The 25,609-nt window shown below is 49.6% G+C and overlaps 1 protein-coding gene across 1 annotated transcript; it reads right to left on the reverse strand.

Annotated features, from left to right (window-relative positions):
- Window positions 1-11,963: 11,963 nt before the first annotated feature.
- Window positions 11,964-13,528, reverse strand: GADD45G (growth arrest and DNA damage inducible gamma). Its single transcript, XM_081571952.1, has 4 exons — window positions 13,369-13,528; window positions 12,987-13,088; window positions 12,661-12,874; window positions 11,964-12,573 (listed from the first exon to the last, which is right to left on the reverse strand). Exons 1-4 carry the CDS (start codon window positions 13,419-13,421, stop codon window positions 12,463-12,465), a joined length of 480 nt encoding a protein of 159 aa, XP_081428078.1. The 5' UTR covers window positions 13,422-13,528; the 3' UTR covers window positions 11,964-12,462.
- Between the last annotated feature and the right edge of the window lie 12,081 nt (window positions 13,529-25,609).

Below are 25,609 nucleotides of genomic sequence, written 5' to 3' on the forward strand. Positions count from 1 at the left end.
CAAGTTCTTCTCATGGCCAGTAAACCTGTGCAAGGATGGGCACGGGAATGGAAGCCACCAACTTGAGGCTCAGAACAGAACATTCTGTGCACTAGCTATCCATCCATCACCTTGCCCCGGTATTCCAGAAGGCGCAATGTTCCCATAGAATAATCATTTGGTGGAAACCAAGCGTTCTGGCCATTACTTTTTCTGTACCGGCTTGTTTATTTGAAGTAATTTGCAGCCCTGAGAAAAACAATAATAAAGCAAGTGCTACGGACAGAGAATGCTTGTAAGAAAGAGTGGGAATGAAGAGTTCCTCTGTGGGAAAGACAGAGACCTTCTGGATCCTTCAGCTTTTTTTCTTAATTTAATTTATTTATTTTTAACTGAAGGATAATTGCTTTATAATATTGTGCTGGTTTCTACCAAATATCAACATGAATCAGCCATGGGTTTACCCACATCCCCTCCCACTTGAACATCCCTCCCACCTCCCTCCCCATCCCACCCCTCTAGGTTAATAGGGTGGTATCCTTGTGTTTTTATGGGACAGATGCAGCCTCCATGGACAGGAGCAAAAGCAAGGAAAGCAGGCTGCAAGCCCTGGGATTTTGTGCTGTTCACGGCTTGGTGGTAACAGGAAGAAAAGGGTGATAGAGTGTATCCTGGGAAAGTGAAATGAGAAGCACTGTCAGTTCTTTTCCAGTGCTGATGATTTGAAAAACAAACTGTCAAACAGATGTGAAAGGCTCTCACAGGATGTGACCACGCCATGGAGCCTTGGGTGCTTGTCTTTCTCAGGACATCTTCACCCACCATCAACATCTAAAAGGGGGCTTCCTTTTTATTTATGCATCCTTGGCAGTCTGACATTGGTACAGCAAACCCTGCTGACTTCATTTCATAGCTATAGATCCAGAAATGTTGAAGATTGGGCTTCACAATGGGCGATTATGGAAACGTGTGTGTATGTGTGTGTGCATGCGAGTTGGAGGAAGCCTGCAAAGCCCCATGGACGGGGGAGCCTGGTAGGCTGCAGCCCATGGGGTCGCTAAGAGTCGGACACGACTAAGCGACTTCACTTTCACTTTTCACTTTCATGCACTGGAGGAGGAAATGGCAACCCACTCCAGAATTCTTGCCTGGAGAATCCCAGGGACGGAGGAGCCTGGTGGGCTGCCGTCTATGGGGTCGCACAGAGTTGGACACGACTGACGCGACTTAGCAGCAGCAGCAGCTAATAGAAGAGGTTATTGTGGAACCATAGAAAATTGCAATCCTTTAACTAGGAGAGCGTAAGAGTTATGGGCTTCAATGCTTTGTTTAAGAGCAAAAGAGGCCTCTCACTTGTTCCTAGAGGTGCTGAATGACTGAGGAAGAGATGTCCAACAATTCACCCCAAGAGTCAATGAGAGCGTGGGCACCTCTGAGCCCACAGGTACTGTGTGAGCTCAGAGTTCTTGAAATATGGACATCAACACTCAGAGAGGTACCTAGAGTCCTGAGCTCACAGTTGGAAAGTGGTCAAGAGTGAGGATTTCTAATGCAGACCCCAATTCCCCCACCCCCAGGCTCCTAACCCAGAGTCTGGCCTCATACCAAATAGGGGCAGGGGCCTGGGACCAGTTCCTGCCTCATCAGACAGTGGACACACCGCCCCTTTCTCTATGGGCACCTCTACAAGGCCCAACCCACAGGGCGTGGACAGATGCCTCTCCTGTCAGGAGTCAGCCAGAACTGGAGCACTGTGGGCCATTGTGTGTTAAAGCTGAGTAGAAACTTGTATTCAGGGTAAATTTAGAATCAGCTCCTCCCTCCACCCTGAGGGGTGCAGTGGGGTCCTCTGTGCCCTGGCTTGATGGGGAGGAAGTGTGTCCAGGGCCCCAGACGCTGCACAAAACCCCGGGAGACCTGCAGGCACTTACAGTCTGCTCTCTCTGGGGCCAAGAAGACATGCCAGACCGAGGCTGGAGGAACTCGGCAAGAGCGGTCCCTGGGACTCAGTTTGTGGTTCCTGACCTTCTTCTCGAGCACCTTTCTCCCCTGCCCCCTCAGCCTCCCTGGCCACAGCCTGTCCCTGCCTCACCTGAGTTGAAGGCCCTGTGCCACAGGGGACACCTGGGCCCAGAGCCAAGTCTGCAGGCAGCCTGAGCTTTGGGGCTGAGCCAAAAATGCCTCTCTCTCTTCCTCTCAGCAGAGAGAAGAGCATAGGAGGGCTATCCGCTGTCTCCTGTTCCCTTGGAAAAACAGGGCAGCTCCTGGCATGAAAGTGAAAGTGTTAGTCACTCAGTCCTACTGAACCCTTTGGAACCCCATGGACTGTAGCTTACCAGGCTCCTCTGTCCATGGGATTCTCCAGGCAAGAATACTGAAGTGCGTAGCCATTCCCTTCTCCAGGAGATCTTCCCAACCCAGGGATCAAACCTGGGTCTCCTGCATTACAGACAGAGTCTTCACCGTCTGAGCCACCAAGAAAATGCCAAGCAAACTCTGGCGGCTCTGGCCTGCTCCTCTGCCGGCCTCAGCTTGCAGGCTTGCTTCCAGGAGCTTTGCATGTACTTGTCTCTCTGCATCCTCACGCCACCTAATGAGGCAGGCCCTGCCTTTCAGTTGGAATAACCTGACTCAAGTTACATGGCCAGTAAGCACAGGGATCTTCCCCAGACCCTAGAGGCTGACACCGGGTCTCAGTTTAAGTGATCGACAGGATGCTTTTGAGAGGGGGATCACGAGGAGGCAGGAGAGCAGGGACATGGAGTAGGGGGAGCTCTGCTGAGAGCAACCCCCTCCCCCGAGCACCCAGAGTGAGTCCCACCTGGAGGCACCGTGTGGCCTTTGGCACCTCCTTTTGAGGTCTTTGGCTGAGTATGCAGAGAGGAAGCCTGCCCTGGCTGGAGATTCCCTGTGGCTGGACAGTGGGCACACCTGAAGGTAGAGGGGTCTGCATGGGAGCCCCTGACACCTGGGCCGTGAGTGAGGCCCCTCCTTGCACGAACGTGCCTGGTCCATTGCTCTGTGATTTAGGCACAGCCATGTGCGGTGCTTTGGCTAGTGATGGGGGAGAGGAGGGTCAGGTATTATAGGCTTGAAGCTACATCTGCCAAGAGCCAGGGGAGGAGGTGATCACCCCAGAGCACGTGGGGAGGGGCTCCTAGCACAGAGGTGATCCGGGGATGAGGGCACTGTCAGGGACAGGGCCCCAAAGCAGGAGAGAGAGGGAAGAAACCCTGACCTCTCCCCAAGTGACCCTCCGTTTGGCCAAGTCCATAGGGAAACCCTGGGGCAGGGTCTGGACAATGCCCTCCCAGATCTCAGCACAGTCCTCTGGGCACTGACCCGAGAGGGCCCCGGGAGCCCATGCTGCAGAGTGCCAAGCACAACGCACTCAAGACTAGATTGCAGACTTTAATTTATTGTACTGTTGTTGTTGGGCTTCCCTGGTGGCTCAGAAGGTAAAGAATCTGCCTGCAATGCAGAAGACCTGGGTTTGATCACCGGATTGGGAAGACCCCCTGGAGAAGGAAATGGCAACCCACTCCAGTATTCTGCCTGGAGAACTGCATGGACAGTGAAGCCTGGCAGGCTACAGGCCATGGGCTTGCAAAGAGTTAAACACGACTAAGTAACTAACACACATACACACACTGTTGTTATTGTTGATAGTTGATAGTTTTAGTACTCAAGCCTAAATCGTTATATTTTGAAATTACTTTTTTTTCCCACCAAAAAGGGAAGAATAATGAGTTAACAGAGAAGACCTGGATTAGAAATGAAACTTAGGACTTCTCTGGCAGTCCAATGGTTAAGACTTCACGTTTCCACTGCAGGGGCACAGGTTCTATCCCAAGTCAGGGTCAAGAAGTTAAGATCCCGCATGTGCACGGCACAGTCAGAAGAAAATAAAGAACTGAAATCCCAAAACCCCTTCCTCACTGCACCCAGCAGCCCACCCCGCCCTGCTTGACTCCAGATGCCTGAGGGGCTCTCAACCCTCCAAGAGGATCCTCTCTGCACAATCTGACAGCCTCCCCATCAATGAACTCACTTATCAGCTAACAAGAGGCTCCACCCACCAAGATGTTTCAGATAAAGGATTTGTCTTTCAGAAATGCAAAACCATATGCTCCATGGGGGAACATCTAAGGGGAGCTGGGTCAGGATAGGGGCACAGAGAAGTCAAGCCCAGGGGCTTTGCTTGGGGGGATGGGCAGGGTCTGGCTGGGGAGGGCCAGGCATTGGGGCAGGGGGGACAACAATGCTGAGATTGCAGCTGCAGGCAGGGAGAGCACACAGCCTGGCACCCCTGGGTACCAGTAAAGGGTCCATATGGACCACAACACACCCTCATTCCAAGTTGCTGAATAGCTGTGCACTGAGCTGAGGAGGGGTTGTGTCTGCTGTGGAATTTACCTCTAGTGTCTGCAAATATCCTTTAAAGAAGACTTTTCCCAGCAAAGAACAGCAGCACACACAAACTGAAATTTTACAGACAATTGTATTTTGTACCTTGATATTCTCTTTCCCTCAAAGTGGGTTATGTAACCTAAATACACCTCTGAGGGATGCACTAGCTCGAACCTGACTCAGAAACAGGAGTCCAAGCCACTCTCCAAGAGGACCCACCCCCGCCTCCTGGACCACTGCCCCAGGAATCACGCTCCCATATTTAATGCAGGCCTGTGGCTCCGTGAACGGAGAGAATACAGCAGGGGTGGCACCACGCCTGTGTAGGATGCTTCAGGGGGAGGCCACCTGGGGAGGAAGAGTCCTTCAGATATCTGGCACCCTGACCAAGTCCAATCTTCCACCAGATCCTGCAGGGCACCAGGTCTGAATGTTGGGCAGCCTCAAGCAGTACCAGGTGGGGACAGAAGGCCTGCAGAGCCCAAGCCAGCCAATCACAAGAGACAGGTTTGGGATGGTTTGTTCTGCAGGGAAACTGAGAGAACAGCCAAGACCTCAAGCAGCTGAGGGATCCCTGGCCCCACCTTCACTCCAAGGCCTGCTGCCAGGTCTCCCCAGGCCCTAGGAGGCTCAGACACACAGAAACTGTCAGAAGCCAGCCTGCTCCTCCAGGAATAGCCCACACCCAGGCTGACCCTTCTCATCAGTCCTCTGTGGCTGGCAGTTGCTCTCCTCCCCATGAGGCCCCATTCTGCTACTATGTAGGATGCACCGCGAGCTTCCCCAGTGGCTCAATGGATGAAGAATCAGCCTGCAATACAGGAGGCAGAGGAGACATGGTTTCAGTCCCTGGGTCAGGAAGATCCCCTGGAGGAGGGCATGGCAACCCCCTCCAGTATGCTTGCCTGGAGAATCCCCAGGGACAGAGGAGCCTGGCGGGCTACAGTCCCTGGGGTCGCAAAGAGTTGGGCCTGACTGAGCAACTGAGCACACATACAGGATGCACCGCGGTTTCCAGCTTCCTGCAGAAAAGAGCCAAGACCCTCCCACCGTGTGGTCGGTGTTCACAGTTTCACTGCCGGCTCCCTGCTCTTCTTTCCTTCATCCCTCTTAAAGTAAGTGCTTCTCACTGTTTGTTTTCCTATTGATTAAAAAAATAAATAAATTGGTGTTGCTTCTTGTAAAATTTAAGGTCTTCACATTGTCTAGGATCTATATTCCATTACCAGATGGGCACTCCGCGAATGCACTTGGTGATAATGGTGGTCATGGTGATCAAGATGATCCTGGTGACAATGAAAAGTCAAATCCTACCCCACTACAGACACCAAACCAATGTTCCTGCTGAAGTGGTTCTGCTTCTCCCTCTTTCATTAAGCATTCGAAGTACAGGTGTTACAGACTATATGGCAAGATGTAAGGATGACGTGTGTACATCCTCCAAAGAACACAGCATCCTTCTGCTCAGTAAGCCAATAGAGTGAGCCTGTCCCAGGTACCATGCTGGATCTTAGGTATTCAGGTGAGACCCTCTCCCTCTCTGTTAGGGCCCTCAGGCTTATAAACAGATCTCCAAAATATGTAAGTGGAGCCTTGAGAGGGGAGAGGAGGAAGCCTGTGAGGAAGTGGGTGGAGACCCACCTGATGTTTGGAGCAGGGCAGGGCAGTGAAGCAACAGGGATCAGCTGGCCCTGATAGTCTCCAGGGACAGGGGGTAACATGACAACACCGGTGTCATGAGAAGGTAACTGACTGCCAGCAGTATGGAAGGTGGGGATGGACAGTTCCAGGCCAGCTCAGAGGGGTTGGGGAGCCTAGATCTGAGAAAAGGAGAACCTGAACCATAGTTATGGAGGAGAGAGGCAGGTGGGACAGGAGGGCTCAGGTGTGGAGAGGGACTGGTAAGGAGGAAGGGGACACATGGGGAGGGAGGGATAGGTAAGGAGATAAAGAGACATTTCTGCAGCAGGGGGGCAAGTCCAACTCTAAGGGCACTGCTGGCTGCTGGTGACCAGAGAGGGAGGGAGCAGGGTCTAGCCACCTTCTAGGCCTATCTGCCAGGCCGTAGTGCAGGCTCAATGGTGCCACAGCCCCCTTGTCCTAGAATGGGCTGCCGGAACCAGTGGATGGCTTCTTGTCCTAGAGCACAATTAGGACTGGTGTGGGGCAGGGATGTTAGCGTGGGCAGAGGAGTCTCTGACGACCAAGGCTGAGTGGCCCTGCTTGCATTTCCCTCTAGCTTCCCCAGCTGCAGCCAGGTGGGCAGTAATTTCTCCTCCGTGTCTCCTGTGTCATGGGAGATGTGCTGGTAGCTCTGGCCCTGATCACATAGGGGTCCCCACACCCCCGGCCAGCCAAGCTGAGTATCTGAGCCAACCACCCCATCCCTGGGCTTTATCTCATCATTGTTTTGGCCCCACAGAACCAGAACTTTGGCGGTTCGCAGAAATCCAAGGACAGAAAATGAATGCACAATAGTTGTCAATGGGTGACCCAACAGTTGTGCCTAACGCACCATCAGCACCCTCCTTCCTGGAATCTCAAAATCAAATTCCTCTCCTTGTGGAGAGTTCCAGGAATCACTCTGCTGCTGTGAATCACTTTAGAGAGCTCTGATCTTGCTGAGAAAGAGGGTGCTTTCTCTAGTCTGTTTCTTTCTTTTTATTGTTGTATTGATATTGTCGCTTACAATTCTATTTGCCTATATTTTACCATAACAAAAATCTGACAAACTTGAAATCATCCTCTAGAACTATTCCCACTCAGAGAAGTGATGTAAGTGAATGATATCTAGGTCATCATCACAAAGGTGGGAGATGACTACAGCAAGCAGGAGAAGACCTGAATCATTTCAGCCACCAAGCTGAATAACCCAAGAGCCTGCCAACTTCAATCCAGAGCAAACCCTGAACACTGAAAAAAAGAAAAATGAATCATGAAAACCGGCAACGAATTCCACCTTCCTTTGAGGCGATAAAGTAAAACCACATCAGTTGATTGGTATGAGATACCGCCATAGTCAGGGGTTATAGGATCAGAGCCCACTTTGGGGGCAAAGAAAGCTTCTACGTCTTTCTAACAATGTTCCCATAACTGACTGTGCTGTCTCCACCAAGGTTTTCAGACCACAAGAAACATGCTTTCCTGTATTTCATTGATCTATGGTCCCCACATCTAGAAGCTGGAGAGAGACAAAAGTATCTATTCTGGGTTAACAGGAAGCCACAGCAACAACAAGAAAGAGAACTTGGCCTTGAGCAATATATTACATTACCAGACAATTAGGCCAGGTTCCAAACGTCAGGGATGGGTAGACCCCACGTTCCGATCACATTCTTCCGCTACCCCCTTCCCTCTGGAGAAGCCTAGTCTCTGTGGTCAACTGCCGGCATTTCACACATTGACTGGCCCTCAGATGCCTCAGCAGCCCTGGAAGCAGCTCCAAGGGACCAGGCAGTCCTTGGCCAGCCTTGAAAACAAGATTCCAATGAGTGTGGGACACAGCTGGAGGCCACCTTTCCCCACCCAAAATATCCACCTGCAACAAGTCACTCCGGTGAGCAAGAGCCTGCCAGGAGTCCACACCTAGAATGGCCCCAGAGAGTAACTGCCAACTGAATGAATGAAGAAACCAATGAATGAATGAATGAGGGAATGAATGCATGAACAGCCCAACCCCATCCCTCAGCCCAGCATCCAAGAACCGTGCCCACCTCCTCACCATGAGGCAGGGAAACAGCAGCCCTTTTCCAGTCCCAGCTCACAGAAGCGATCAAGGTCTTTGCCCCCTGCTGAGCTGGAATCACACAGCCCTGAGGGTTGTTTCCAGCAGCCACTTCCTGGAATCCAGACTCTGGCCAGCAGCCGTGGCCCCTCACAGAGGATGCTGGCCACACATCCTCACCGCCTGGAAGAGAACATCAGGAGTTCCTCACGTGCACATCTTATTTGACGAGAGAAGAGAAATCTCTTCTGGAAGATAAAGTTTGAGCCAGACTTAAAAAACAAGGCTGTTTCCAAAGACCACGTGTAACTTTGCCCAAAGACAGAAATCAAAGGCTCCCCGTGGTTCCAGACGTCCTGCAATCCACAAAGGATCACACCTCCCCACCACACTGAGGCAGCAGAATCTCTTCTCAGTGGCTGGGGAAGGACAGCGCCCTTTTGATTTCTGGGGGACTCACACACCCTGAGGAGTGCGAGGACTGGTAGCTTGAAAACCCACGGGAAAGCTCAAGAAGTCTGGAGAAAAAAAAAAAGGGAAAATGAATATCTGCTCACTGAACTCACCTCCCAGTCTTGCTTTGTTTGCCAACATCCTTGCTTCGCTTTTGTAAAACTCTATTGCTATTTCTCAAGTGGCTCTTTGTGAGCCTGGAGAGCAATGCTCATCGTGCCACGGAGGCTAATGTTTTCATAAAATGTGTAACACATAGAATTACAGCCTTTAAAAAATAAAACAATTCGCAGCGATCATTTTGTCCTCTTGTCCTACCACAGGGAACACTGGAGGCCCGGCTCCTTGTGTGGACAAGGGCTGCCTGATCCCCAGTGCTGCTCCCTCTTTCACTCCTGTATTCCTTTTGTCTTCACAACTACTGCTTTGCCAGTGCCATGTTTTCTGTGTGTGTGTGTGTGTGTTAGTCACTCAGTCGTGTCCGACTCTTTGTGACCCCACGAACTAGAGCCTGCCAGGCTTCTCTGTCCATGGGATTCTCCAGGCAAGAATACTGGAGTGGATTGCCATTCCCCTCTCCAGGGGATCTTCCTGACCCAGGGATTGAACCCTGGTCTCCTGCATCGCAGGCAGATTCCTTACCACTTGAGCTACAGGGAAGCAATGTTTTCCAGCCATGATAAGATGCAAACAGTTTTATTTGGATTGAAAAATGAACGCGATTGATGCTCATTGCTCCGGGGTGGGCACAGCCTTGCTTGGGGCCTGCATATAGCTAGCATCTGTCTTGCTTGGTGAGGACTGTGGGTTTAAAAGGACTCCCCCCGCCCCTTACCAGATTACATGCCTCAGTGTGCGCTGTCAGTCCTATGCTGGATCCCGCAGCAGCACTGAAGACCCCAGCCTCCAAGTTCGCCAAATGACATGGGGGCATGCAACACAATGTCAAGGAGAAGAAACAGGAGACAACCAAATGCGGGTGAAGATGAGCTTCTTTTTGTTTATTATTTATTTATTTATTAGGCTGCACCAGGTCTTAGTTGCTGCACACAGGATGATCGATCTTCACTGAGGCATTGAGAGGTTTTTAGCTGCTGCATGCAAACTCTTAGTTGCGGCAGGCGGGATCGAGCTCCCCAACCAGGGATTGAACCTGGGCCCCCTGCACCAAGAGCCCAGAGTCTTAGCTGCTGGACCACCAGAGCAGTCCCAAGATGAGCTTCTTAAAAACTGTTGCACAGGGCTCTGTATACTGCACGGTATGTACCCCTCAGAAGTGTAGAAAAAGCAACAAGGAAACACACCAAAATTTGGAGATGGTCCATTACAGCGCTTCTACTTTTTTCTTTCCTTGTATGTGTGTGTGTTTTCGGATTTTTATACGCTGAATGTGTCAACTTTTACAAACGTATCAAATTAAGACGGTATTCCTCCTTCCCAGATGTGTGGCACAGGAGGTAAAGTGTTAGGCCTTGGAACCAGACAGCCAGGAACAAATCCACCAGCCCACTTGATTTTTAAGATCTTTAACAAACACCTTCATCCTAAGTATTACTGTTATCAACATTCATTCAGCGCTTTCTAGATGCAGGATATTGTGCTAATGAGTGTGCATGGATCACCTCATTGCGCATGTGATAATTAGGTTATCTATGCATTACCACTTAGAGTTGTTGGAAGTATGGATACAATAATGTTTTTATAAGCACACTGCATTTTATTACATATCCTCTGGAGTGTTTCATTTTCATAGCATTAAATGCTTGTTCACAAAACTCCCAAAAATTTGAGCACAAGCTTCGGGGCTGGCACGATGTCCAAGCATGCATTTTTTTCCTCCCTATTAATTTTTCTAGCCCCTAAGGCTCCAACAGGTGCCCTTGCTGTAAATTCTAATCCACAAAAGCCACGTTTCTTACAGGTCTGCCAACTGAATGTTCTACAAGGGTCAGTGGGCCAGTGGGAGGATCTGCTGCCTGTTCCATGCAATATGCTGTTGGATTTACTCATTGAAGGGTACATTTTAAACAAATCGTGCTCCATTTGTGTTTACTATAGCATGCTGTGGCAAATGGTTGTGAGCCCAGAAAGGCAGACTGCTGTAGACACCCACACTGCGAGGCTCCACCTCAACTAGGGAAATTCAAGGTTTTGAGCAGCAGTGGGTGAAGCAGTAATGAAACTTTGGCACAAACACAGCTGAATTATTTCACTGAGCTTCTGTCTAGTCAAGAGAGAAATATTTTTAAGAGCTAATAAATGTGAAACAAAGATGCTTTTCTTGCAGTAGAAATCATTAGGCTTGTACAGCTCTTTTAATTCTTTCAGAATATGGAGTGAACTTAAAAAGTGGCACATGACGAGGCAAATCAGCTGCCTGGGACTGCTGAGGAACCCGAATTGTCGTCTTAGAAAAGCAGCACACTAACCCTCCTTTGCCTAGAAGGCACGGTGGACCCCTGGGCAGCTTGCTAACAGCAATGTAGTCCCATATATATTCCCCCGCCAAAAGCAGTACAATCAGGCAGCAGCATGAAAGCAAAATATCAGTTTAATAATAATAATATACAAAGATTGATTCACTCAGTACATTTCCCCCTACATCCTTCTTAAGACAAGATTTTTGCCAAAAAGATTTGAATTATTTTTCTTCTAAAAGTCTTTCAATGCTGCTGTGAATAGTAGCAGTCCTCATAACTCTGATGTGGGCAGAGAACACTCAAAATAGTAGATTAACAGATGCTGGCCCCACTCAGAATTGCTCACACCTATTTGTGTAGATACTCCCTTGCCATTTTTGCCCAGATCTTTTAAGATCTATCACAGCCATGACAAAATGATGACTCACACTTAAATGCAGTCATGTCATATGCGATATTAATACCTTGGTAACATTGCCATAAGTGCCATTCCTTTAAGAGGAAAAAGTTCCTGACAGCAGTCTGCCACCATCCTCAGGGACCACAAAGGGCAGTGCCTGTAGAAGGCAATGCTCATTGTGCAGGAAGGAGCTGCCTGCATCCTGCAAGCTGTTCCCATAAGCAGCTGTTGGAAGGGAGGGGGTGGAGAGGAAAGAAGGGGGAGGGGAGGGAAAGGTCTCTGCTATCAGGTTGGATGGCCAGCTGCTGCACTGATGTCTTATCCCAAGTATGCTCCTGTCTTGCAAGTTTAAAAATCTTCCTGAAGGGAGAGAAAGAGGAGCAGGGCTCAAGTTCTGCCCTAACACCCAGCCAGCGTCCCCTCCCCCACTTCCAGCACCCCAGGAGCCTGCCAGTCAGCGCCAACAGGAAGATGGAACAGGTGCCATGGAGTTCTGTAAATTTCAGAAATCAGCAGCAGTCCTGTTGACCACCTCCCCCACAGACAATGATCCCCTGCCCTCAATAACGAGAGTAAGTTTGTTTCAGTTAAGTTTATTGTAAAACTCAAAGCTGCAGCAGCATAATCCTTTAGAAAATGAAGCATCGCCCGTATCCGTTTTGAAACAGCAGTGCATACTGCTCAAGTCCGTCAGAGCTCCTGTAACCGTACAAGTCCAAGCCGCCTGGCCTTGCCTCTCCCCTCCTTTCTGCCGGGAGTACAGGCTGCTGAGTCACGCCTGCCCGGCCAGTCTGTCCTTCCCGGCCGCGCGGCCAAGGTCCCGCCTCCGGCCTTCCTGGGCGAGCAGCCGCTCCCCTCACTTGTAGAGTCCTGGGCTGGGGCCAGCCTGCCCCTGTCGCCGCCGGGCCCCTCCTCGGGAGGGAGCCGCACTTCCTCGCCGCTCTCCACGCGCCCCCGCCTGCCAGTCTCCACGCCGCACTCCGGCGCCCTCCGAGGGCGCATCCACAGAGCCAGCCCCGCGCTAGGCGCCCCGGGGCGTCACCACGTCGATCAAACCAAGGATCCCCACCGGGCTGTCACTCGGGAAGGGTGATATTGGGCACCCAGTCGTTGACGCTGCGGCTCTCCTCGCAGAACAGGCTAAGCTTCTCCAAGGCGGGATCCTTCCATGCGTCCTCATTGGGGTTCTGCGGAGAGAAGGCAGAGGTCAGCCTGGCTGGGCACTGGCTGCCGACGGGGGGCAGGGATCACATCGGCAAGGAGGCGACACTCACCGAAATGAGGATACAGTGCAGGTCTCCAGGCGCCCCCGACTCGTCACCGGTACCCACGATCGCCGCCAGGCGCTGCACGTCGCCCACGCGCACGATGTCTATGTCGTTCTCACAGCAGAACGCTTGGATCAAAGTGAAGTGGATCTGCAGCGCGATATCGCCCTCGTCCTCCTCGTCGGCGGCCAGCACGCAGAAGGTCACGTTGTCGGGGTCCCTAGGTGGGCGAGCAAGAGGTGGTGAGATCCTGTCGGAGAGCCAGGGGGCCCCCAGCCACCGTCTCCCCGGTCTCCCTGCCGCTCCTCCCACGGGCCTGGTCTGATACTCACACATTCAGGACTTTGGCTGACTCGTAGACGCCGGCGGTGAGGCAGCCCTGGCGCTGCGCCGACAACAGCAGCTCGTGCAACGCTTTCCCGGCGCCCTGCATCCTGCGGACAAGCCAGCGCGGTGAGGCGGACGGGCTGGAGGGTGCGCTGAGATCCCTGGACCCGGAGACGCACCCCCAGCGCCCCAGCCCGGCGCGCCAGCCCAGGGCCGCACCTTCGGCCCAGCCGGCACACTCGTGCCGGGCTTCCACCCCGCGGGTTCCCACCACCCAGCCGGTTTCCACCCAGGCGAGTCCCGAAGACTATCGCCCAACCAGAGCGGCCACGGCAGGACAAGGATCCCCGCGCGCCCCGAGACGTCCGGCGTTCGGCGCCGACCTACCTGGCTGTGCTTTCTGGAACCGTGTCCTGGCCACGAACTTCTTCCAGAGTCATGTTGCGATCTGCGAGCAGCAAGTTATCCACAAGAACAGAGGGCGGAGTAGACGCGAGCGAAGAAGGAAAGTCTACGACCCAGCCCGGTGAGCCCACTGCCAGCGAGTGAGCCCCAGCGCCTCGGTGCACCCTTATATAGGCTGAGCCGGGTGGCGCCGCCAGCTGGCGCGAGCCTGCGAGCCCATTGGCCCGCGCCCGTTTTCTGATGCAAATGAGGCGGCTGCCCGCGGCTCGTGCCAGAAGGCCACGTGGGGAGGGGTGCGGGGGATGACAATGCCTCAAATCTGCCGCTTTTGTCGGGGTGTTACCAGGCAGACTGGAGCCTGCAGATTTCATCTCGCCTTTTTGTTTTTTTTTAAGTCCTTAAAAGGAAAAAGTTACGGGGGGAAAAACCCTCACTTGTTAATAGTACGCTGCAATTTGTAAAACGCACCTTTGGGGAAATCTAATGAATTGGGGGGAGGGGCATTTATTTTTGTTGCAACCTTTCTATTTTTTTTCTTCACTTTTAATTTGGAGTTTTTGAGACCATTGCTTCTAAACCGGAACTTACAAAACAGGCTGCGCTGGCTAAGCTAGCTAAAGGCCTGAAAGCAGCCCTCTCCAGCTGACACTAGGGCCCCGAGCGCGAGGTTCTTCTAGCACAATCAAGACCCGGACCCGCTCGCGCTGGAAAGTCTAGCCAATCTCCCGGCCCTCTACTCAGCGCTGCGGGGCGCCAGGGCGCGCGAGCAGATTGCGGCCGGAGCACGCGGCTCGTTTGCATTTCTATGCTGGGCGCACAATAGCTGAGGTCTGGCGTGTGGCGGTTTGTAGGAGGGACAATTGAAGCTTTCTCTTCATAGCGACACTGTCCACCTGCCGCTGGGTGGGGTGGGAGAGCCCCGCCGCGCGTGGGGGTCGCCGGGCTGCTCGGCGCGTGGAGGGTCGCGGCTGCCTGGGGCTCCTGCGCCCCTCAATGAGCGCCCCCTGCACGGGTGCCACTGCACCCACCACACGGTTTCATGTAATTCCGCCCCAAAAGGTTCTAGCACACGTGCGGAGCAGCCGTGGAAGTTGGAAGGAACACCTGGGCTGCTGCACCTTCTTCGCAGCCGGGCGCCCTCTACCTGGACCCCTAGGCTCCGGGCCCCCAAGAGTTTGGGGAACGACGCTTGGAATCCCTTTCCCGGGGCGCCATCTACAGGCCGACGGGAAAGTTCCTGAGCACCTCTCTTCCCCCGCACTTCCATTGACATACTGTAGGGACTTGGCCTCTGACACTTTGATCAAGGAGGGACCCTGGTCGAGTCAGCTGAGCCCCATCTAAGCTACACATTAATGGAAGTCAAAACCTGCAAAACCCAGATGAAGACGAAAGCAGACTCCAACCGAGTACTGACGGAAGAAAAGCCTTTATTTCTCAAGTTATTTTGAAAAATTTTGACCTAAGTATGCATGTATTAGGGAGAAGGAAATGGCAGCCCACTCCAGTATTCTTGCTTGGAGAATCCTGTGAACAGAGGAGCCTGGTGGGCTGCCGTCTATGGGGTCGCACAGAGTCGGACACGACTGAAGCGACTTAACATGCATGCATGCTTTGGAGAAGGAAATGGCAACCTATTCCAGTATTCTTGCTGGGGAATCCCAGGGACAGAGGAGCCTGGTGGGCTGCCGTCTATGGGGTAGCACAGAGTCGGACACCACTGAAGAGACTTAGCAGCAGCGGCGGCAGCAGCATGCAAGTATTAAAAGCTTATTTTCCAGTAATAGAGAAATAATACTAAATGAGAGCTTGAGAGCATTTAATAGACATTTCTTGGCCGGGGCCATTTTGGACCTGTGTGTAATGAATGTTAGTCACTCAGTGGTGTCAGACTCTTTGCAACCCCATGGGCTCTACAGCCAGACTCCTCTCTCCATGGGATTCTCCAGGCAAGGATACCGGAGTGGGTTGTCATGCTCTCCTCAGGGGATCTTCCCGACCCAGGGATGGAATCTAGGTCTCCCGCATTGTAGGCAGATTCTTTACTATCTGAGCCACCAGGGAAGTTGACACCTCCAGAAGGTTTGCTCACCAAGCTTATAATTTTTGGTGCCTGCATCTCTCTATGTGCACTGAGGTGCATTCTCTCTCCCCCACCCCGCCTTAACCCTTACTAGGTGAGGCGTTTGAGACTGGGCAGGACAGCTAGCGGGTGCAGGGGCTGTTGGATGTGCTGGGAGTCCCGACTCTGCTGCAAGACAGGAAATAAGGAAAACAACGAAGCGCACCGGCTTCTTGCGCCCCCAGGTGGCCAGCTGGCAGAAGACAGCTGAGAAAGCGGAACACTTCCCAGATGCCAATTGGGTGTTTGCTCACCTAACATCCCTGAAATCCGAGGTGTCTTTTTTTGTTTGTTTTTTTACTGCAGTGCAGTTGATTTTCAGCGTTACAGGTGTACAGCACAGTGAATCAGTTATATATATACACCACACATCCACCCTTTTTTAGACTCTTTTCCCATATAGATCATAACAGAGTATTGAGTAGAGTTCCCTGTGCTACACAAGAAGTTCTTATTAGTTATCTATTTTATGTAGTAGCATGTATACCTCAATCCCAGCCTCCCAACCTATCCCTCCTCCCTTCCCCCCGCCCCCCACCCCGGGTAGCCATAAAATTGTTTTCTAATTGCTGGAACCAGGCGGCATCCTGTGGCACTAATTTGCTACCATTTCCTTCTTTCTTTGCTGCCCACTGCATGCTCAGTTGCTCAGATGTATCCGACTCTTTGCGACCCTATGAACTGTAGCGCACCAAGCTCCTCTGTCCATGGAATTTTCTCAGGCAAGAATACTAGAGTGGGTTGCTATTTCCTCCTCCAGAGTATCCGCCCAACTCAGGAATCGAACCCACATCTCCTGCATCATCAGGTGGATTGTTTTATCACTGAGCCACCTGGGAAGCCGCTTCTTTCTTTGTTGGTGGTATACAAAGTGATGGTGTGCCTTGACTGGATAAAATATATTTATTTTTAAGTGATTGAGACTTAGATATTGCTCTTTTTAAAGTATTAAGCATTTTTTTCAAATGTATTAGTTCCAGGTCCCCAGGAAATAAGTCTCATTGCAAACATGAGACTTATTGCAAAAATGAGACTTATTTGACATCTTAGAGTTTACTTCCCCCTCCCCATTTTAAACACTGGAAATCTCCCTACACACCAGGCCTGACACCGGTATCCCAGAGGAGGGGAGTGGGGACAGGAGACAGCATTTCCAGTTGGCACGGAGCCAGCCCTAAGAAGAGGACTGATTGACAACCCCCTGGGGCTATTCTACTTCACTCACATTTGTAAGGTATTGAATTTCAGGAAAATCGCCTTTCTGACATTGGATATGGCTTCACATGGGTTTATTAGGTCAGTCCAAACGGCCCAAAAGGCTTCATCTCAATTAGGAAAGAAACATTTTGTCTGGAGTCTAAGTTGGCCCTTCACCAGACACCCCCTCCCCATTCCTACAGGTTAGACAAATGCAGAAGCTACTGGCTCTGGGACAGCCCATATCCAGTTTACCAGTCATACTACAAGAGAGGGGTGGGCAAAGCCGACACCCCAATCCAGGAAACTTCACATGCTCTTCTGGCCCACCCTGAGATAGAAGACAGTTGACTAAAGCCCACCTGTCCTGTTCTGTTGCCACTGTGCCCTCGAACTGTATTCAACCCATGTGTCAGCCTGCTGCAGCCCCCAGTCCTAGGCGACTGTGACATCAACCAAGCTCCCTGTGATTATACCCCTTAATGTTCCTCTGAACCTTAACCATGAAAGTGATGGTGACATTATTAAAGGGACATCCTCAGAGATGTTCTCTTTTACAAACCTTTTGGAAGCGCTTAGATTTGATGTTTTTATTAACACTTCATGAACTCCTTATTGCCAAATTCAGACTTAAATTGAAGAAAGTAGGGAAAACCACTAGACCATTCAGGTATCACCTAAATCAAATCCCTTATGATTATACAGTGGAAGTGACAAATAGATTCAAGGGATTAGATCTGATAGACAAAGTGCCTGAAGAACTATGGACAGAGGTTTGTGACATTGTACAGGAGGCAGGTATCAAGACCATCCCCAAGAAAAAGAACTGCAAAAAGGCAAAATGGTTGTCTGAGGAGGCCTTACAAATACCTGAGAAAAGAAGAGAGGCTAAAGGCAAAGGAGAAAAGCAAAGATATACCCATTTGAATGCAGATTTCAAAGAATAGCAAGGAGAGATAAGAAAGCCTTCCTCAGCGATCAGTGAAAAAAATAGAGGAAACCAATAGAACGGGAAAGACTAGAGATATCGTGAAGAAAGTTAAAGACACCAAGGGAAAATTTCAATGCAAAGATGGGCACAATAAAGGACAGAAATGGTATGGACCTAACAGAAGCAAAAGACATTAAGAAGAGGTGGCAAGAATACACAGAACTATACAAAAAAGATCTTCACGAACCAAATAATCACAATGGTGTGATCACTCACCTAGAGCCAGACATCCTGGAATGTGAAGTCAAGTGGGCCTTAGAAAGCATCACTATGAACAAAGCTAGTGGAGGTGATGGAATTCCAGTTGAGCTATTTCAAATCCTGAAAGATGACGCTGTGAAAGTGCTGCACTCAATATGCCAGCAAATTTGGAAAACTCAGCAGTGGCCACAAGACTGGAAAAGGTCAGTTTTCATTCCTATCCCAAAGAAAGGCAATGCCAAAGAGTGCTCAGACTACCACACAATGCACTCATCTCATTCATAGTAAGGTAATGCTCAAAATTCTCCAAGCCAGCTTTAACAGTGAACTGTGAACTTCCAGATGTCCAGGCTGGATTTAGAAAAGGCACAGGAACCAGAGATCAAATTACCAACATCCACTGGATCATCAAAAAAGCAAGAGAGTTCCAGAAAAACATCTACTTCTGCTTTATTGACTATGCCAAAGCCTTTGTGTGTATCACCACAAACTGTGGAAAACTCTTCACGAGATGGGAATACCAGACCACCTGACTTGCCTCTTGAGAAACCTGTATGCAGGTCAGGAAGCAACAGTTAGAACTGGACATGGAACAATAGGCTGGATCCAAATAGGGAAAGGAGTACATCAAGGCTGTATATTTTCACCCTGCTTATTTAACTTATATGCAGAGTACATCATGAGAAACACTGGGCTGAATGAAGCACAGGCTGAAATCAAGATTGCGGGAAGAAATATCAATCACCTCAGATATGCAGGTGACACCACCCTTATGGCAGAAAGTGAAGAGGAACTAAAGGGCCTCTTGATGAAAGTGAAAGAGGAGAGTGAAAAAGTTGGCTTAAAGCTCGACATTCAGAAAACTAAGATCACGGCATCTGGTCCCATCACTTCATGTCAAATAGATGGGGAAACAGCGGAAACAGTGACAGACTATTTCTTTGGGCTCCAAAATCACTGCAGATGGTGACTGTAGCCGTGAAATTAAAAGACGCTTGCTCCTTGGAAGAAAACTTATGACCAACCTAGACAACACATTAAAAAGCAGAGACATTACTTTGTCCACAAAGGTCCGTCTAGTCAAAGCTATGGTTTTTCCAGTAGTCATGTATGGATGTGAGAGTTGGACTATAAAGAAAGCTGAGCGCCGAAGAATTGATGTTTTTGGACTGTGGTGTTGGAGGAGACTCTTGAGAGTCCCTTGGGCTGCTAGGAGATCCAACCAGTCCATCCTAAAGAAAATCAGTCCTGACTATTCTTTGGAAGGACTGATGCTAAAGCTGAAAGTCCAGTACTTTGGCCACCTGATGCGAAGAACTGACTCATTTGAAAAGACCCTGATGCTGGGAAAGACTGAAGGCAGGAGAAGAAGGGATCAACAGAGGATGAGATGGTTGGATGGCATCACCAACTCGATGGACCTGAGTTTGAGTAAACTCCGGGAGTTGGTGATGGACAGGGAAGCCTGGCATGCTGCAGTCCATGGTGTCACAAAGAGTTGGACATGACTGAGCCGCTAAACTGAACTCAACTGATTGATTAACACTTCTCATTCACTCCTGAGAAATGTTGGTGGAGATCACCATTCATTTGGATATGGAAAGTAGTGGGTTTTAAGTAAGCAGTAAACTTTATGAGTCAGTCCCTGTTGCAGTTTCTGAAATTATTTACTTTCGAAGCATATATAAGCTCTGTTAAGTAGCGAGTTCATTCCCCTCACAAAGACAAGCTCACAGAAGTCACAGGGCACAGAAAGGTTTCTCAGAGCTTCGTGCTGCCTGTAGCCTATAGGATGTCTTAGGAAAAGTCAAAGTCATTGCCACCTCTCAAAACCCAGCAGCTCTCACGTAAAATCTGGATTCCCAGCTTCTCTTGGAAAAGAGGAAAATTTGGCCACCACTTGCTGCAGCATCTTCCTACCGCCACCATCACCATGGTAACTATCAGCTGGAGGAGGGCACTAGAACCCCCAAACTGAGCACTGCTGTTCAGTTTACTATAGGCTGGTGGCTCAGATGGTAAAGAATCTGCCTGCAATGCAGAAGACCTGGGTTTGATCCCTGGGTCGGGAGGATCCGCTGGAGAAGGGAATGGCAACCCACTCCAGTATTCTTGCCTGGAGAATCCCATGGACAGAGGAGCCTGGGGGGCTACAGTCCATGGGGCCACAAAGAGTCAGGCAGGTCTGAACAACTGACACTGTCACTGTTCACGACCATGCCCCTTTGAGGATACCTGAATACTTTGTTCGTGTATGTTACCTGTTTGTCCCCTTTGCATTTGCAATCTTAAAGAAGAAACTGAAGTTTGAAAAGCAAAATAAAGACACTATTTTCTTAAAGGGTGGGTGAGCAAATCAAGTGATGGATGAGTGAGCAAATCGAGTGAGCGTCATTTGTGTCCCAGATTCTGAAGGATGTGTCTCCTGTGTCAGCGTGGGGCTCTTGGAGCAGTCTGCATTGGCCCCTTTCCAAATGGTTCAGGTTTTGCTCTACTCCCCTGAGCCCCCACCCCGTCTGTCCAACCTCTTCTCTGGGCTTCTTGAGTTTTAAGAAGGAAGTTGGGGATTTTTTTCCCAAAAACTGAAGAATAATGGGGTGAACGGCAATGAATCAGTGGCAATACTAAACACATTAACTCAAAGAAGAAACCAAATCTTGATGCAAGACACAAACCTATTACTTAAAACCCAGCAGCGTCATCTCAAATGCACCTCAGCATATAACGGGAACAGTATAGTGCCGCTGCCCCCACACACATACCCACTGCCCCAGTAGCAGTGCAGGCCCCCCCATGCCGGATGAAATGTGAGGTCTGTAGATGCGGAGGCTTCCGACAACAGCTGGGACAGGAAACAGGAAACGGAGAAAGGGAAAACCCCATATAGCACAAGCAGACATCTGTGGTCAGACCCTGTGTGGAGAGGGCTTTCTGGAAGGAGCAATTATTTCTTGGGAGAGCAATTACATAGTGTGTGAGAAAGTCACATTAGCTAGTGGAATCCTTGAAATGATGAGGGAGGAATCATTCATGCACTTGATACTTTGTCTATCATGAGTAAGCAATGATCTGAAGTACGTATCACAACCAAGGTCAGCCACACCAGCTGAGTCCTTCCAGGCTCTGCCATATGCCCAAATCCTCTGAACTCCAGTTTCCTCCTCTATGAAATGAAGATCTGCCCTTTGTCAAACTTCATGAACCTCAAATGGAGTTTCTAAATGTCACGCCTAGTCACTGGCTCACATTTGGGTTTTGCTTTGGTGGGCAGTGTTCTAGAACAACTCACAAATTCAGGTTTGACTTGTCTATTTGTTTCTGTAGGTGGGAGTGGATGGCATGCACTTTCCATGTCACTCTAGACATTGCCCAGATACCACAGTAGGTCTGCTGGTACTTTTAGCCCCTGCCCCACCCCTGTAGGCATTTGAGTTTGGGGTAAAATTTCACCAGTATACAGTTAGTTGGGATGCTGTGGTCGCCTTTCTGAAAACATTAACATATGGGCTTCCCTGGTGGCTCAGATGGTAAAGAATCTGCCTGCAATGCAGGAGACCCAAGTTCAAACCCTGGGTCAGGAAGATCCCCTGGAGAAGAGAATGGCAACCCACTCCAGTATTCTTGTCTGGAGCATCCCATGGACAGAGAAGCCTGGCGGACTACAGTCCATGGGGTTTCAAAGGGTCAGACATGACTGAGCATAACATATAGCATGTTGTAGATTACTAGAGCCACAGAACTTCCTATGAGAAAGCCTTCCTTTATGTTCCAAAAGACAATTTTTTAAAAACTGGGGTATAGTTGCTTTACGATGTTGTGTTAGTTTCTGCTGTACAAGGAAGTGAATCAGCTATACATATATCCCCTCCTCCTTGGACCTCCCTCCCACTGCCCTGCCACCCATGTAGGTTACCACAGAGCACCAAGCTGAGAGACAGTTTAAAGTAAATTCCCAGAAACGGCAGTAAGATGTTGGAGGCTGCAGTTAGCAGAACAGAGCTCAAAGCATTTGTGCTGCTTATTTTACTTTGATCTTAAGCAAGAAGTTGGTGCACGGTTTAAGGTGCTCATGCTTGTTAACCCATTATGTCTGCTTTTCTTAAGTTCTCCTAAAGAAGTGCATTCAGAAGGGTATGAAAGTCAAGTGTAGCGTTAGGCGCTCGGCCATGTCTGATTCTTTGCGACCTCATGGACTGTATCCCGCCAGACTCCTATGTCCATGGGATTCTTCAGGCAAGAATATTAAATGGGTAGCCAGTCCCTTCTCCAGGGAATCTTCCAGACCCAGAAATCAAAGCTGGGTCTCCCGCATTGCAGGCAGATTCTTTACTGTCTGAGTCACCAGGAAAGCTCTCAGAAGTGTATATTACAAGGAAGTGTTTGTTGCAGTATTTCTTCAAATAGTGCACATCAGAAGCCAAATAAGGGATAAGTGCTAAATCATGGTGTTCGGCTCAGTCACTCAATCATGTGCGACTCTTTGCGACCCCATGGACTGCAGCACACCAGGCTTCCCTGTCCATCACCAACTCCTGGAGCTTACTCAAACTCATGTCCATCGAGTCAGTGATGCCATCCAACCATCTCATCCTCTGTCATCCCCTTCTCCTCCTGCCCTCAATCTTTCCCAGCATCAGGGTCTTTTCCAATGAGTCAGTTCTTTTCATCAGGTGGCCAAAGTATTGGAGTTTCAGCCTCAGCATCAGTCCTTCCAATGAATATTCAGGACTGATTTCCTTTAGGATGGACTGGTTGGATCTCCTTGCAGCCCAGGGACTCTCAAGAGTCTTCTCCAACACCACAGTTCAAAAGCATCAATGCTTGGGCACTCAGCTTTCTTTATGGTCCAACTCTCACATGGTGTAGGCATAGAGAAGACAATACGGGACCATAAATAAGTGCTTTGAAGAGTATTTCATTGCATGCTAAACCTCAGATGTAATGCAGAAAAGCAAGATACAGACTCATGTGCTTCTCTTTGTGCAGAAACATTTAGTACACGTGACTATCATTTAACAAAAAGTCAAAATAGAAACAGCGGTTATATCTCAAAGTAATGAGATTATAGAGGATTTTTATTTTCTTCATTATGCTTTTCTGCAATTTGATTTTATATAATACAAATTCAAACTTCTCATGGATAATTATCTCAGTGCCAGACATCATCAACCTGACTCCTGCTTCAGGCATTATTCTGAGCAATTTCTGACCATATGGTAACAGATCAAGAAGTTAGCCATCTGCAGGGTCATGCTTATAGGAAGAGATGGGCAGGAGTGAGACCTTTGACTCCAGGGCTCGTCTTGCCAGTTGACCCAGGTCTGTTCCCAGCTGAGTGAAAATGGTGATCTTGCACTTGGAGATTAACTCTGGAATGACTGGGATGGAATCTCAGGCTGCACACTGAAGGCACGCAGGAGCGGCCAGCAGCCAAATACCTAGGCAGGTACCTCTCCACAGACAGGCAACTCGCCAAGATGCGCATTTTAGCAAGTAGCAATGGATAAAATTCTTTCACTCCTTTTCTGGCAAAAATGTCTCCTTTCCAGAATGGCATGACAGCATTAAATTATAAAAATTGTTTCCATTGTTTACATAGTATATCAGCAATTCTAAAAATTCAAAATATTTAAGTGTATGTACTCAATCTATTTTTTTTTTACTCTTGTAGATTCAATTCAAATTTTCAGTGTTAAATTTCACTTATTTGAAAAGGAGTGTGGCAGTATGCTATTAGTATTGGTATTGTATTAAAATTAGTTTAAGTGTTGGTATTAAGATTTTATTTGCCAGGCTTGCTATGTGCCAGGCACTATTCCAATCACTTTGAAAACATCATTTAAAACTCGCTGTGACCCTGTTCGGGAGGCAACATTGTCACTACTGTCGGTTGAAGAACACAGAGAGGTTAAGCAACTTGCCTGAGATCCCATAGCCAGGAAGTGGCCAATGTAGGCTATGAACCCAGATCGGCCAGCTCTGGAGTTCCTAGTCCTCATCGAGAGGGGTCTGTAAAACTTTTCTAGAGCCTTTGGGGAAAACCACTTGGTCCACCAAGGATAAGGAGATCATTTAATGAAAAGTGAAGTCGCTCAGTCGTGTCCGACTCTTTGCGACCCCATGGACTGTAGCCCACCAGGCTTCTCTGACCATGGGATTTTCCAGGCAAGAATATTGGAGTGGGTTGCCATTTCCTTCTCCAATTTAATGAAAAGAGGATTTCCAAAAAATATTTGGTTCGCCGTAGGAGCCCCTATCCGACATCGCCCGTGGTGGATTTCATGATTGTGTGCGCCATCTTGTGGTCAAGGAGAATATGGCTTCCAGCTCTGAAAAGGAGCCTATTTACACCTTGATCTAAACCTTTCCCTTCCCTTGTGGGGCTTCCTTATGGCTCAGCTGGTAAAGAATCCGCCTGCAATGCGGGGGACCTGGCTTCGATCCCTGGGTTGGGAAGATCCCCTGGAGACGGCAAAGGCTACCCACTCCAGTATTCTGCCCTAGAGAATTCCCTGGACTATACAGTCCGTGGAGTCGCAACGAGTCAGACACGACTGAGCGACTTTCACTTTCACTAAACCTTTCCTGTTTCTAGGAAGCCTGAAGGCGCTGGTCACACACTTCTGTCAATTTGAATAATTCGCAGCCCCATCAGTGGGCAGCCTCTGAGAAGTCAATCAGGTCTAGAGGATGCTCCTGTAGCGTTTGCTACCGGTAGAGATGCATGTTGTGAATACAGAGACACACCAACAGGAAGATCAGAACCAACCACTGAGAACACTGTGTGTCAGCTATAATACTCCTGCCCACTTTACTGCAGTGAAACCGAGATCCAGGGAGGCTAATGGCATGTCCAAGATGACAAAGCAAATCACAGAGCTGGGATTCTGGCTGCCCTCTACTCAGTTCAGTCGCTCAGTCGTGTCCGACTCTTTGTGACCCCATGAATTGCAGCACGCCAGGCCTCCCTGTCCATCACCAACTCCCGGAGTCTACCCAAACCCATGTCCATTGAATCAGTGATGCCATCCAACCATCTCATCCTCTGTCGTCCCCTTCTCCTCCTGCCCCCAATCCTTCCCAGCATTAGGGTCTTTTCCAATGAGTCAACTCTTCGCATGAGGTGGCCAAAGTATTGGAGTTTCAGCTTCAACGTCAGTCCTTCCAATGAACACCCAGGACTGATCTCCTTTAGGATGGATTGATTGGATCTCCTTGCAGTACAAGGAACTCTCAAGAGTCTTTTCCAACACCACAGTTCAAAAGCATCAATTCTGCGGCGCTCAGCTTTCTTCAGCATCCAACTCTCACATCCATACATGACCACTGGAAAAACCATAGCCTTGACTAGACGGACTTTTGCCCTCTACTAGACCTCATGCAAACTTCTGGTTTATGCCACTGCATGGTGAGTGGGACCTGGGCTTCCTGCTAGACAGCTACCCTGAGACACAGCCCAGACAGCACATAGCTGAATGGGGAGGAATCTCAGTGGCTCATACATTGTTTTCTTTTGAAATTAGAAATGCTCTGGACTTGCCTGGTGGAGCAGTGGATAGGAATCCACCTGCCAGTTCAGGGGACAGAGGTTCGATCCCTGGTCCGAAAAGATCCCACGTGCAGTGGAGCAACTAAGCCCATGCACCACAACTACATGTGAGCCCACGTGTCCTAGAGCCCGTGCTCCACAAGAGAAGCTGCTGCAGTGGGAA

Source organism: Giraffa tippelskirchi, chromosome 1 (assembly GCF_054371585.1).
Source record: "Giraffa tippelskirchi isolate mGirTip1 chromosome 1, T2T-mGirTip1v1.2.pri, whole genome shotgun sequence".
Classification (NCBI taxonomy): Eukaryota; Metazoa; Chordata; class Mammalia; order Artiodactyla; family Giraffidae; genus Giraffa; species Giraffa tippelskirchi.

Excerpts from the sequence above, each read along its gene's own strand:
- GADD45G (XM_081571952.1), bottom strand. The coding sequence starts at position 13,421 with ATGACTCTGGAAGAAGTTCGTGGCCAGGACACGGTTCCAGAAAGCACA. Across the intron at positions 13,089-13,368 it reads GTTCCAGAAAGCACAGCCAG|GATGCAGGGCGCCGGGAAAG; the intron begins GTAGGTCGGCGC and ends GCTTGTCCGCAG. Across the intron at positions 12,574-12,660 it reads TGCACTGTATCCTCATTTCG|AACCCCAATGAGGACGCATG; the intron begins GTGAGTGTCGCC and ends TTCTCTCCGCAG.